This window comes from Lontra canadensis, unplaced genomic scaffold (assembly GCF_010015895.1).
Source record: "Lontra canadensis isolate GAN:19392208 unplaced genomic scaffold, GSC_riverotter_1.0 scaffold36, whole genome shotgun sequence".
NCBI lineage: Eukaryota > Metazoa > Chordata > Mammalia > Carnivora > Mustelidae > Lontra > Lontra canadensis.
The window spans coordinates 13,002,396-13,014,752 of record NW_022631030.1 but is presented as its reverse complement, the minus strand read 5'-3'; the positions used below and the strand labels follow the sequence as shown (position 1 = coordinate 13,014,752).

At 45.6% G+C, this 12,357-nt stretch overlaps 1 protein-coding gene across 6 annotated transcripts in view; it reads left to right on the top strand.

The window, feature by feature from the left end:
* The window catches only part of ARHGAP32 (Rho GTPase activating protein 32), a 281,739-nt gene extending 270,416 nt beyond the window's left edge, over positions 1-11,323 (top strand). For all 6 annotated transcript variants that reach the window (XM_032868916.1, XM_032868914.1, XM_032868913.1 and 3 more), the window contains 5 exons: positions 515-660; positions 3,101-3,172; positions 5,026-5,904; positions 6,583-7,565; positions 8,825-11,323. In XM_032868916.1, coding sequence (XP_032724807.1) covers positions 515-660; positions 3,101-3,172; positions 5,026-5,904; positions 6,583-7,565; positions 8,825-11,077 — 4,333 coding nt within the window. In that variant the 3' untranslated portion in view covers positions 11,078-11,323. The remainder of the gene's footprint in view (positions 1-514; positions 661-3,100; positions 3,173-5,025; positions 5,905-6,582; positions 7,566-8,824) is intronic.
* Positions 11,324-12,357: the final 1,034 nt, after the last annotated feature.

The following is a 12,357-nucleotide window of genomic DNA, read 5'->3' as shown; positions in this document are numbered from 1 at the left end:
TTTTATTACCTTGTTATGCTTCAGCTGTGCTGTGTAGACTGTGCTGTATACACACACACACACATGTGCTACATGTATGCACACGTGCAGTGGATGTGTGTGCTACATGCATGACATAGCAGATGCACGTGCTATGTGTATGCACATGTGCAGTGGCTGTGCATGCTACATACATGACACAGTGGATACATGCTATATACACGACACAAGTGGATGTGCACTACGTACATGACAAAGCGACGTGCATGCTACATACATGACACGGACATGTGCTACATACATGACACAGCGGTGGTGTGCTACATACATGACACAGCGGATCCATGTGCTACATACATGACAGAAGAGATATGTGTGCTACATGTTTGCACACACGCAGTGGATGTGTGAAAAACAGGTACTGTTCCAGCTATGCCCTCTCTAGGCTCTTGGGTTCTTTCCATCATTTGTTCGTTTCCTCTAAATAAAGACAGCCCCTTGGATATCTTAATACAGACTACTTTCTCTCTCTTAGGAGGAGGCCTCAAAATAAAATGAAAAAATCTCCCGTGGGCAGCTGGCGTTCCTTTTTCAACTTGGGGAAATCATCGTCTGTTTCTAAGCGGAAGCTGCAGCGGAATGAGAGTGAGCCTTCCGAGATGAAAGCCATGGCTCTGAAAGGTTGGTGCTCCCTGCTGTTCTGTGCCACGCGTCAGAGCAGCTGGCGTGGCCGCTCCACTCCCCTCCTCTCAGCCGGCTGTCGTCACGCTGCGCACAGGTGCCCAGTATGTCATGACGGTGTGCGTCAGCGCAGTGTGTCCACAGCCATGGTGCCGGCTCCTAGTTGTCTTCTTCTACGAGTTCTTCATCCCCCAATGCGGACATAAATATGCGGGGAATATGTAGAAGTGCCTGGTTTCTTGTGGAAACTGCAGATTATGTAGAGTGTGGATGTGATTGAAATTCATACCATGGTTGTGTGCTGTTAATAAAAAAAATGACTGCTATGGTGTTTAATTTTTATTAATCTGTATTTTTATATATTTAAAATGTGACAAAACCATGTTTTAACATGCTTTTTAAGTTTTTAACTCTTACAACCAAGGAATCGATCTTTTTTATGGGATAACTCATTGGTGAGAGTATCTTCCTGGATCAAGTAAATCTGTTACTGTTGTTGCAAATACTACTCTTAAAAAATAATTTAAAAACCATGATATTAACAGCTTCTGAATCTAGGAAGGACAATAATACTTGAATGTTAGAAATATAATGTTCAATTCATTTAATTCATCATTCATTCAGTTTGCAATCATGTACTAAACATGTGCTAAATATTTAGATAGCAGCCTCTCAAATAGAAAGAAAACTAAGATACTGCCCCTGCCTTCAGAGACCTACTTGGGAAACTGTGTAAGAAAATAAGTCTCATGCAGAATCATACCAATTGAAATAGGTATTTGTGTGAGGCATTTATGGTAGGACTTGTCAGTTCCTAAGGGGAAGAGGGCTAGTGGATAGAAATCTACCCTGTGACTTGGGTTTTTGAAATATAAGTAAGGATTCACGTGATCACCAACTGAGAAGGGCATTTCAGGAAATGGGAGCACAGTGTGTGCTAGTGTGTGAAGCAGGGAACGTGGCTGGGTAGATCGTGGTTCAGAGAGAGGTCATCAGGGGCCTCCAGTGCTTGCCAAAGAGTTTTGGTTTTGGTTTTGTCCTGTCTTCCTTTGGAGGTTATCCTGTGGCTTTAATAGGTAACATGGTTCCGTGTAGGGTATAGAGAGAGGACTTCAGCAGTGGTACAGGGAATGTACGAGGAGAGATAAGCCTGGACGCTGGACAGTAACAGGTGGTGTTACAGGCGGACAAAAGATAGTTACAGGGGGACAACCAAGAAACAGTGAGTGTCTGGGGTACACAGTGGCAGTAGACGTGGGAAATAGATTTGAGAGATACTTAGGAAGTAGAATCTACAAGGCTGTGTGACCAAATGATTGTGAAGGATGAGAAAAAAAGAGGAGCAAAGATAATTTTCAGATTCTGATTAAATGATTAGGGAGGTGGCAGTGCCATCATTCATGTAGGGAGTAGCAGTTTGGAGAAGAGAAGTGATGTGTTTATTGTGGACATAGTGGGTTGGACATGCCCAAGAGGTGATCAGTAGTATGGGTCTGGAATTCAATAAAGGAGGTTAATATAACTGGAAATACAGATTTGTAAGTCGTCAGCAAACCCTAAAGATATAGTTTATGGAAGAGCCTGTTGAGTGAGAGAAGCAGGTTGAAAACTGAATCTGGAAAAAAGCAGTGTTGGAAAGACCAGAAAAGGTACAGTTGTCATGAAAGTAAGAAGAAATGATTAAAAGGATAGGCAAAGAACAAAAGAGATGAGCACTGTCCCCAGAAATAATGGAGGAGGGGTTTAAAGAGAAAAGCATCACCAGTGTTGAGTAGTGCTGGGAGGCCAATGAGGATATTTAACAAATAAGATTGAACATACGTAATTAAGGCACTGTGTTAGGTTCCTAGGACTTCCAGAATAGAGTGCTCCAAATTGGTTGACTTAAAACAACCAATTTATTTCCTCACAGTTCTGTAGGCTAAAAGTCTGAAATCAAGGTGTCAGCAAGGCCATGTTCCTTCCAAAGGGTCCAGGGAAGAATCCTTCCTTGCCTCTTCCAGCTCCTGGTGGCTCCTGGCATTCCTTGGCTTGTGGTGGCATCACCCCAGTCTCTGCTCCCATCTTTACTTGGCCTGCTTCTCCATCTCTCGGGGTCCTCTCTGCTGAAAAGGACACCCTGAGTGGATTTAGGGCTCACCGTAAACCTAGTGTGATATCATCCTAAGCCATCATGCTGGTCTTTAGAAAATAAAAAAGGAAGATGTTTTAAAATGCATCTCTATTCTCAAGTTGATAATCCTTTAGAAAAGAGATTTTTCACACAGGAAACCGTGTGAAAACAATACAGCACCTTATTCAATATGCTGCTTACATTGAATATGTACAGTTAATCACCCTTGGAAACTTAAGTATGTGTAGAGAAGAAAGCTGTTCCCTTCTCTACATATGTAGCAGTAGCAGTGGATAAAACCTCACACTGTTTGGTTTAATTCTTCAGGTGGCAGGGCAGAAGGAACGCTCCGTTCAGCTAAAAGTGAAGAATCCCTTACTTCTCTCCATGCAGTCGATGGTAAGACTAAAAGCATCGTTGTTTTATTCCATATTTCATGAAAGAAAACAACAATCGAGTATACTTGATAAATACATATATATAAATAGGCTACAGACTACCACTCCCAGACAATAATCATATCTATTTCGTACTGTCCATCGATGTCTTCATATAGTACCAGGCTCTAATCTCTTCACTGTTGACATGATTGCTGTTTAGTGTACCTAAAAATAGGTAACCACTTATATTTATTAAAGCCCAGTGGAAAATGATGCTGTTAGTATTTCTTTCTTTAGATTTCATGAAAGCAAAATTTTACAAAATATAAGATTAAGCAGTTTTGATATTCACATCAGTAGTCTTTTGTCTTGTAAATGGCTTAACCTGACATTAAATTTCATAGATGAGATTGATTATAGGCAGCCCTCATTATCTGAAGATGGGATCCTCTGTACAAGGAGAAGAAAACTTAGACGTGAATCCTCTTAAAAAGGGGACCAAAATTTTAGTAAAGAATATAAAAAGGTTTGATTGCAACTTGACAAACAAAACTAAAAATTATGAAAATAAGTTTCTTTTTAGCCCCTAATTAACAAAAGTCGGGTTATCGTTGTAATTATATACTCATTTTAGAATGAACAAAGGATTACTTCAATTGGAAGATCTAGCTTTTTTGACAAAACCTTGTCATAATAGTAAATACGACATCCTTCACTCTATGTTGGCTTATGCAGCAGGATTGATTGTAAAAAAGGCCTTTTCTACAAAAATAACTGAGAGCTAAACTGATTTTCCCATGGGCTTTTCTTCATCTGTTGATATCAGGATCATTTTTTTTTTTGAGGTACCCTGGGGTGTCATCGTCCTAGTCGACTTTCTCATCTTCATTTATTAACTCTTCTAACTGCCAGATCCTCAATGACCGACAGCTCTGCTTATTTCAAGAAATCCTCACATGTCCCTTTAGTTGGGTGTCTGACATCTTAAGGGTTTTCCGAGATTTTCCATTTCACTGCAGTTAAGAGAGTGGTTCATAGATATGATGAAGTGGGCTGGGTAGATGCCAGGATTAAGCAGAAAATAACGTTTTAGTAGAGATTAATTGTATAAGTAGTCAACACATTAGTGAACGTATTTGTGTTAAGGCAATTTCTGCCTCTTTAGAGCACGTTTTCACCATGGTGATTCTAACTGTTGAAATAGAATGCTGAGCTTGAAGACTTCTGTTGCCGGTTGGATGTGCAGCAATATCATAAAATTGTGATTGAAGGATTCTGCCTGAGAGACTTAAAGCCTATTCTTATTAAAGGAAAAAAAAAAAGAAATTGTTCTAAGTATCTGAAAAGAATCCTATAGCAAGTATGTGTAAATATATTATGGAATTGTAGAGATTTTTTTAGTTGACATATTTACTTTTCAGAAGTGTAGGTGTTAGGAGTATTTTTCCCCACACAAAAAACAAAAACAAAACCCTTTTGCTGTGGGATATCCAAAGTACTATTGAAAGTGGTTAATTCTATCTTAGAAATCACGCATGAGATCAGTCATAAAATAAGACAAAAAGAAAGAATTCTTGCCCAAAGTCGCGATGTTGGCCTAGTAATAGAATCCAAGAGTTCTGAGTCTTTTTTCCTGTTGAAACCATCAAAGGCTGCATTCTCCCCCTGATGATATCAGATGTCTTTGTTATTTAGCATTTGGCTCAGAAGTCCCATCCATTTGCCCCAAGAGACAGTTTCTGGAAAGAAGATGAGAAGTAACATTTCCTTATGCTGTCGTTGTGCACTCCTGCTGTCCTAAGTAGGTGACTTTTCATGGTATTGTGTATTATGTGTCCTAGGCATTCATACTCTGATATCCGTTTTTGCCAGGTGATTCCAAGCTGTTCCGACCCAGAAGACCCAGGTCTAGCAGTGATGCACTGAGTGCCTCTTTTAACGGAGAAATGCTGGGGAACCGCTGTAATTCCTATGATAACCTGCCCCATGACAATGAGAGCGAGGACGAGGTGGGGCTGCTGCACATTCCCGCTCTGATGTCTCCTCACGCAGCTGAGGATGTTGACTTGAGCCCGCCGGACATTGGCGTGGCCAGCCTGGATTTCGACCCAATGTCATTTCAGTGCAGCCCCCCTAAGCCTGAATCAGAATGTCTGGAGAGCGGGGCTTCCTTTCTAGATTCATTAGGATACTCCCAGGAGAAACTAAGCTCCAACAAAAAGGATACAGAAGCAGGTGGTAGCCAGTCTCAGACGCCAGGAAGCACTGCAAGTTCTGAAGCCGTCTCTCCTCTTCAGGAGAAGCTGAGTCCATTCTTTACCCTGGACTTGAGCCCAACAGAAGAGAAATCATCCAAGCCATCCTCATTCACTGAAAAGGTCGTCTACGCTTTTTCTCCAAAGATTGGACGGAAATTAAGCAAATCACCTTCTATAAACATATCTGAGCCAATTTCAGTGACTCTTCCCGCCCGGGTATCAGAAGTCATCGGGACCGTGTCAAATACAGCAGCTCCGAATGCATCTTCTCCAACCTGGAGCAAAAGTGTGGAAGACAGTGAGGCCATAAATAGATCCCCCACCCAGGTAGTAAAGATGAAAACCAGTGAGAGAGACGCCCAAGGAGGATGTGAATGTGAAGTCCAGCCCCTAGAGCAGGGGGCTGCTGCAGAAGTAGAGTCGCCAGGGAAAGAGGAGCAGGTCGTCGCGAGCAGTCAGAGTAAGGCTGTACCTTCTGGACAGACTCAGACAGGTACCATTTGTTTTCCTCCATTCTTTCCTTAAGCTAAGAGGGATCTCCAGCCCTGTGTGCCATCTGTGCCTTTTAAGAGAGAAATTTACTCCACAGCTAGCCTTTAATCAAAGAGAATGTTTTTCTGGGTGGTGCTGATGGCTCAAAGCCCTAAGTTAAAATCAATCAAACAGAAATTCCCCAAAGGGCCAGTGGTCCTGCTTCAGACCTTCGTAATGTCCCCTTTTGTCTTTGGACAGTCAGAATTCCTGGATAATTTTTGCACAACTTCGTAGCTCTTGATTTTATTTTCTAATAAAAGATATTATAGCCTTACAAGTTAACCAGCCAGCCTACACCATCAGATGTAAAAACTATCCTTAATAACAATCTGCAGGCACTTGAAGCTTGTTTTCTAAGCAGTCTTTTCTGAGCCAGATGAGGGACCTGCTTTTTCCCCCCCATCTCTGTAGCAATTCAAGAGGAAATTGCAATCTTTAAGCACTTGGTTTCAGTTTTCCTTCTGAACCAGATGTGTTTTCTCCAGCATTTGCATGTGGGACGGAAGATCATGGATTGCCGTTTTGAAAAATGGAAGGCACCTACTTTTTAGTGATCAAATGGGGAGAGTTTGGCTTTCCATATAGGATAACACAAGCTACCTTTTCACTCTCATTTTTTTTCCCAATTTCCCACCAGGAGCAGTTACCCATGACCCCCCTCAGGATTCCGTTCCTGTCAGTTCAGTCTCTCTTATCCCACCACCACCGCCTCCGAAAAACGTTGCCCGCCTGTTGGCGCTAGCGTTAGCTGAGTCTGCGCAGCAAGCCTCAACCCAGTCACTGAGGAGACCAGGGACTTCCCAGGCTGCTTACACAAATTACGGAGACATAGCAGTGGTTGCAGCAGAAGAGAAACTGCCTAGTTCCTACTCTAGCGTTACTCTAGATAAAGCCTATTTCCAAACTGATAGGCCAGCAGAGGAGTTCCACGTCCAGAACAATGTATCTGGGAACTGTGACCAGCCTATTCCAGATCCGGCCGCCACTGGGAATCCTACCCATGCCAGTGCAGTGGAATCTGGGGAACAGCTCCACCAGGCCGACTTCCCAGGGAATCATCCACATCGAACCTATTTACCTGGGGACCCAGACAAGGCCAGAATCACTTCAGTTCCCTTAACAGACTCTAAGTCGGATGATCCCCTGAGTTGCCCTGAAGACCAGTCTGGGAAGACCAGTATGCCAACTGTCTCCTTTATGGAACAGGACCAGTATCAGCTTCATTTCTACAGTGGAGATCAACCTCCTTCGTATCTTGGTGCAGGTGTGGATAAGCCCCATCATCACCCTTCAGAACTTGCAGACAAGTCGCCCACACCTTCTAATCTGCCTCGGGACAAAAGCTACCCTCCCTCTGGGTCCCCTGAAGAGAATCCCAGTGCGGCCGCCGTGGCTTACATGACCGCTGCTCCGGCAACAGCCGAGATGAGCACCAGGGAAGCCAGCTGGGATGTGGCTGAACAAGCCACTGCAGCTGATTTCGCCACTGCCACCCTTCAGCGCCCTCCGAGGACGAATCGTCCCCTCCCGCCGCCTCCTTCCCAGAGGTCAGCCGAGCAGCTGCTGGTCATGGGGCAGGTACAAGCAGCCACCAGTGTGGGACTGAATCATCCCCACAAGGTAAGAAGGGGAGGGAGTTGGGGAGATGAAAGGTACTTTTTCCAAAGGTATGTCACTTTTCAGCAGCGTGTGCTGCTCCCTTTGAGTCAGATAGGACATTTATCTGAAGTCCTGTGGCAGTTTCCATGAAACCTTTCCTGTCTGAGGTTGGACCTGCCTTTGTGTTGATGCCAGATTTTCTCTGAGGAAGGAGCAGTCATTCAGTGATTCTAGTTCATACCTGCTGCCTTTTCTTCCTAAAGCATCCGGGTAGTTTCTTCGTAGAACTACAAGGAGCTCGTGATCAAATACGTCAGACTGGGCTTCAGGTGTCAGGGCTGTGGGTTGGTCCCCACACCCCCCTCCCGACTCCATCACTGATGCAGTGTGACTTTGGGCAAGTTGTTTTTAACCCACCCTCTGCCAGTGATTCACGTCTGCACGGTGAATGTGCTTTATTCTCAACACATTTGGAAGACTTTCTGCCTTGCAGACGTTTTAGAAATGTAAGAGCTGACAGTGTTTTAGGTCATTTTGTTATTTCCTTAGCATAAGCCAGCAGGTTGTTTTATAATCAAGCTTCTGTTTTGATGAGAGAATATTGGATGCAGAAAGCTAAGATTTCTTTCTAACTTTCTCAGATTTTAAAAAAGTGCCCCACGTGCTTTGTGGTCACCTGAACTAAAAGGACTCTGCTATCTAGACTGGAGTGGAGGATGCTATTTCTAGCAGCTGCTTCTCAGGGACAGCACATTTGCAGCCTTGCTGTGAGGGTCATGTTTGGTGTCAGCTGCTGTGGACCAGGGTGGAGTAGAGGGTGGGGAGCGACAGTGACCAATTGGTCTGAATGTCCCTCGGACCAGTGTCACTACGTACAGCTGTGAGTCACTTCACAAATCTCTCCAGCTAGAATCAACTCTCTTTGTTTAACAAAATGTGCTTGGTGTTGAGACCAGTAGACTAGGTATATGTCTTTAAGCTTGACTATACTTTACGCCTCTCTTTTGGTCTGGACACTAAGATGCTGTCGCAGGCAACATCGCCTCACATTTAAAGCCTGTCACAAATTAGAACAGTTTCCCAAAGATGCCCATGGCTTCTGTACCAGGTGGCAGCACAGACTGCTTCCTGGACGTGCGGGCAGATTGGGCCTCCTGTCGTGTCCAGCGCAACCACATGGCTTGGAGGGTTTCAAGCTACCATCCAGATAGCCTCAACTTGTGGGTTACAGATTGAATAGTAATTGATTCCAAGCTCATGATATAACTGTCTTTTAATAGGTTCAAGTGGTTCCAGCTCCAGAGAGACCCCCTGACCCCAGAGCCACGGACGATCCCGCACCCGTCCTTGTCGGTGATGGCGGCGCAGCTGCTCAGTGTCCCGTCTCTGCCCCCGCTCTCCAACCGAGCCTTCCCGAAAAGGTGCGGGAGGGTGCCAGGGCCCCACCGCTGCACCTGCGCGCCGACTCTGTCCCCGTGTACTCCTCCTGTGGCTTTCCCATGCCAGTTCCTCCCACCAGGACAATGGAGAGTAAGATCGCCGCTGCCCTCCACTCCAGCGGCGCAGATGCTCCCAGCAGTTCCGGTTACCATCCCTTTGTCACCGCTTCCTCAGCCTCTGTGGAGGACGGTCTGCCTTTACCACTTCCCGTCCCACAACCTAAGCATGCTTCACAGAAAACAACTTACTCCACCTTTGCCAGGCCTGATGTCACCCCTGAACCCTTTGGGCCAGAAAACTGTGTGCATTTCAGTATGAATCCCAACTGCCAGTACCGTCCGCAGAGCGTACCTCCACATCATAATAAATTGGAGCAACACCAAGTGTACGGTGCCAGATCAGAACCACCAGCCTCCATGGGACCTCGTTATAACACATACGTGGCCCCGGGAAGAAATGCGTCTGGACACCACTCCAAACCATGCAGCCGAGTGGAGTATGTATCTTCTTTAGGCCCCACAATTAGGAGTAGTTGTTACCCTGAAGATATTCCCCCGTACCCTACCATCCGGAGGGTACAGTCTCTCCATGCCCCTCCGTCTTCCATGATTCGCTCTGTTCCCATTTCACGGACAGAAGTCCCCCCAGATGACGAACCAGCCTACTGCCCAAGACCCCTGTACCAATATAAGCCATATCAGTCCTCGCAGGCCCGCTCAGATTATCACGTCACTCAGCTTCAGCCTTACTTCGAGAATGGTCGGGTCCACTACCGGTATAGCCCCTACTCCAGTTCTTCTAGTTCTTATTACAGTCCAGAAGGAGCCCTGTGTGACGTGGATGCCTACAGCACGGTACAGTTGAGGCCCCTCCACCGCCTCCCCAATCGCGATTTTGCCTTCTACAATCCTAGGCTGCAAGGAAAGCACTTGCACACTTACGCTGGTTTGCTCCCACGTCCCCGGGCCAATGTGACTGGCTATTTCTCTGGTAATGACCACAATGTAGTCAACATGCCTCCAGCTGCTGATGTAAAGCACACATACACCTCGTGGGATCTCGAGGACATGGAAAAATACCGAATGCAATCCATCCGGAGAGAGAGCCGTGCTCGGCAGAAGGTGAAGGGGCCTGTTATGTCCCAGTATGATAACATGACCCCAGCCGTGCAAGATGACCTGGGTGGGATCTATGTCATCCACCTCCGTAGTAAATCAGATCCTGGGAAAACTGGACTTCTCTCGGTGGCAGAGGGAAAGGAGGGGCGGCATCCAACCAAGGTCGTCAGTCCTGAGGGAGAGGACCGCTTCTATAGAAAGCATCCAGAGCCAGAGTTCGATAGAGCCCACCACCATGGAGGATATGGCAATGGACCGCCAGAGAAACCCACTCTCCCTCAGAAGCAAAGTAGCCTCAGGAACAGGAAGCTTCACGACATGGGTTGTAGTCTCCCTGAACACAGAGCCCATCAGGAAGCAAGCCATAGGCAGTTATGTGAATCAAAAAATGGGCCGCCGTACCCGCAAGGAGCTGGCCAGTTAGATTATGGGCCCAAAGGGATTCCAGACACTTCTGAGCCAGTCAGCTACCATAACTCTGGAGGGAAATATGTTACCTCGGGGCAGGAGACTCTCAGACTGAACCACAAAGAGGTGAGGCTCTCCAAAGAGCTCGAGAGGCCTCGGGCTAGGCAGCCTCCTGCTCCAGAGAAACACTCCAGAGACTGCTACAAGGAGGAGGAGCACCTCCCCCCGTCAGTAGTCCCACCCCCGAAACCGGAGAGGAGTCATAGCCTGAAACTCCATCATACTCAGAACGTGGAGAGGGACCCCGGTGTGCTGTACCAATACCAAACACATGGCAAGCGCCAGAGCAGTGTGACTGTTGTGTCCCAGTATGATAACCTGGAGGGTTACCACTCCCCACCCCAGCACCAGCGAGGAGGCTTTGGAGGAGGAGCAGTGGGAACCTATGTGCCCTCTGGCTTTCCCCACCTGCAAAACAGGACATATGCTACAGCTTTGGGCCAGGGGGCCTTCCTGCCCACAGAGTTGTCTTTGCAGCACCCTGAAACACAGATTCATGCAGAATGAGCCCTGGAGCAATAGAGTTGAAGCAGCCTCTGCTGGACAGTGGACTGTTCTATTTTTTTCAGTAACCAAAAAGATTAAAAAAAAAAAAAAAAAGCTACAATCCCCCCCCTCCCCGACCACATTAAAAACAACAACAACAACCAAGAAAAATCACCATCTTTTTCCCCTTCCCTGCTTCATCACCATCTCTTCCATCTCTAGGCTGTGATTTTTGTCATTAAAAGAGATCTGAATGATTGTAAAGCACTGTGTTGAAAACCTAGTGAAGAAATTTGTCACAGACCATACTTGCCATATGGGGCTAATGTGTCAGAGCCTGAGGACTGCCTTTAACTGAATTTGAATTTAACCTTGTCCTTCTTAATATTTGCTACACAGCGCAAAGCGGTTTATGTCTAGTTCCCGGTAGGCTTTTGCATTTCTGTTGCATTTCTACTAACTTTCTCAGTAGCCATGCAGCTTGCCCAGGTTGACACTTGGTTTTTGTCCCTTTATTCTCCCTGACTTTGAAGGGTTTTGTGCATTAAGTTACAGTGGAGAAAAACTTCTCCCTTATTCTTCGGATGAGTCTGTCAGACAATTAGCACATTATAATTTAAAAAATAATAATAAAGGAATGAAGACTTTAAGCATCTAATAAAAACCCATTGTAAAATGTCAGGCCATTTAGATCCAGGCTGAACCACGTTCTTTACATTTTTACTTCTCAGAGTCGCTGCTCGCAGTTCGGTAAGCAGGCTGACGTCAGCTGCAGAAGGGATTCTAAAGTCAGGAGTAAAGAAGCTTCTTAGGCAGAAGTCTGTGAACGTCGTTAGCACTGTAAAACCCTGTCAGTGCTTCTAACGTGTCGCCTGCCTTCATTTTTTTTTTTTCCTCAATAATATTTGGTAAATAGTAATCCTGGTAAAACATTTCATGCCATTTGTTCTCCTAAAGCAACTTTTTTTTTTTCTTTTTCCCAAATTGGGGTGGGGGAAAAAAACCCAGCATGACTTGACTGGATAAATACACATAATTTATCATGATTACACATTTACGTGTTGATTTTTGTTTCTGAACCAGAGTACAGGTTTCTTGGGGACTGTTAAAGAGGCGATGAATTATTTGTTAGCCGAAAGCCCCTGCCATAGTTTCACTCCGCACACCGCCCCATCTCAGCGGTCAGAATCCCGGGCTGTGACCGTGTGCATCCTAAGGGACCTGTGTGCCGTGTGCACACTGTCTTCCTGTAATTGCCATTTTTACACCAGCATTTCAGGTCTAGTCCTTACAAGCCCGTG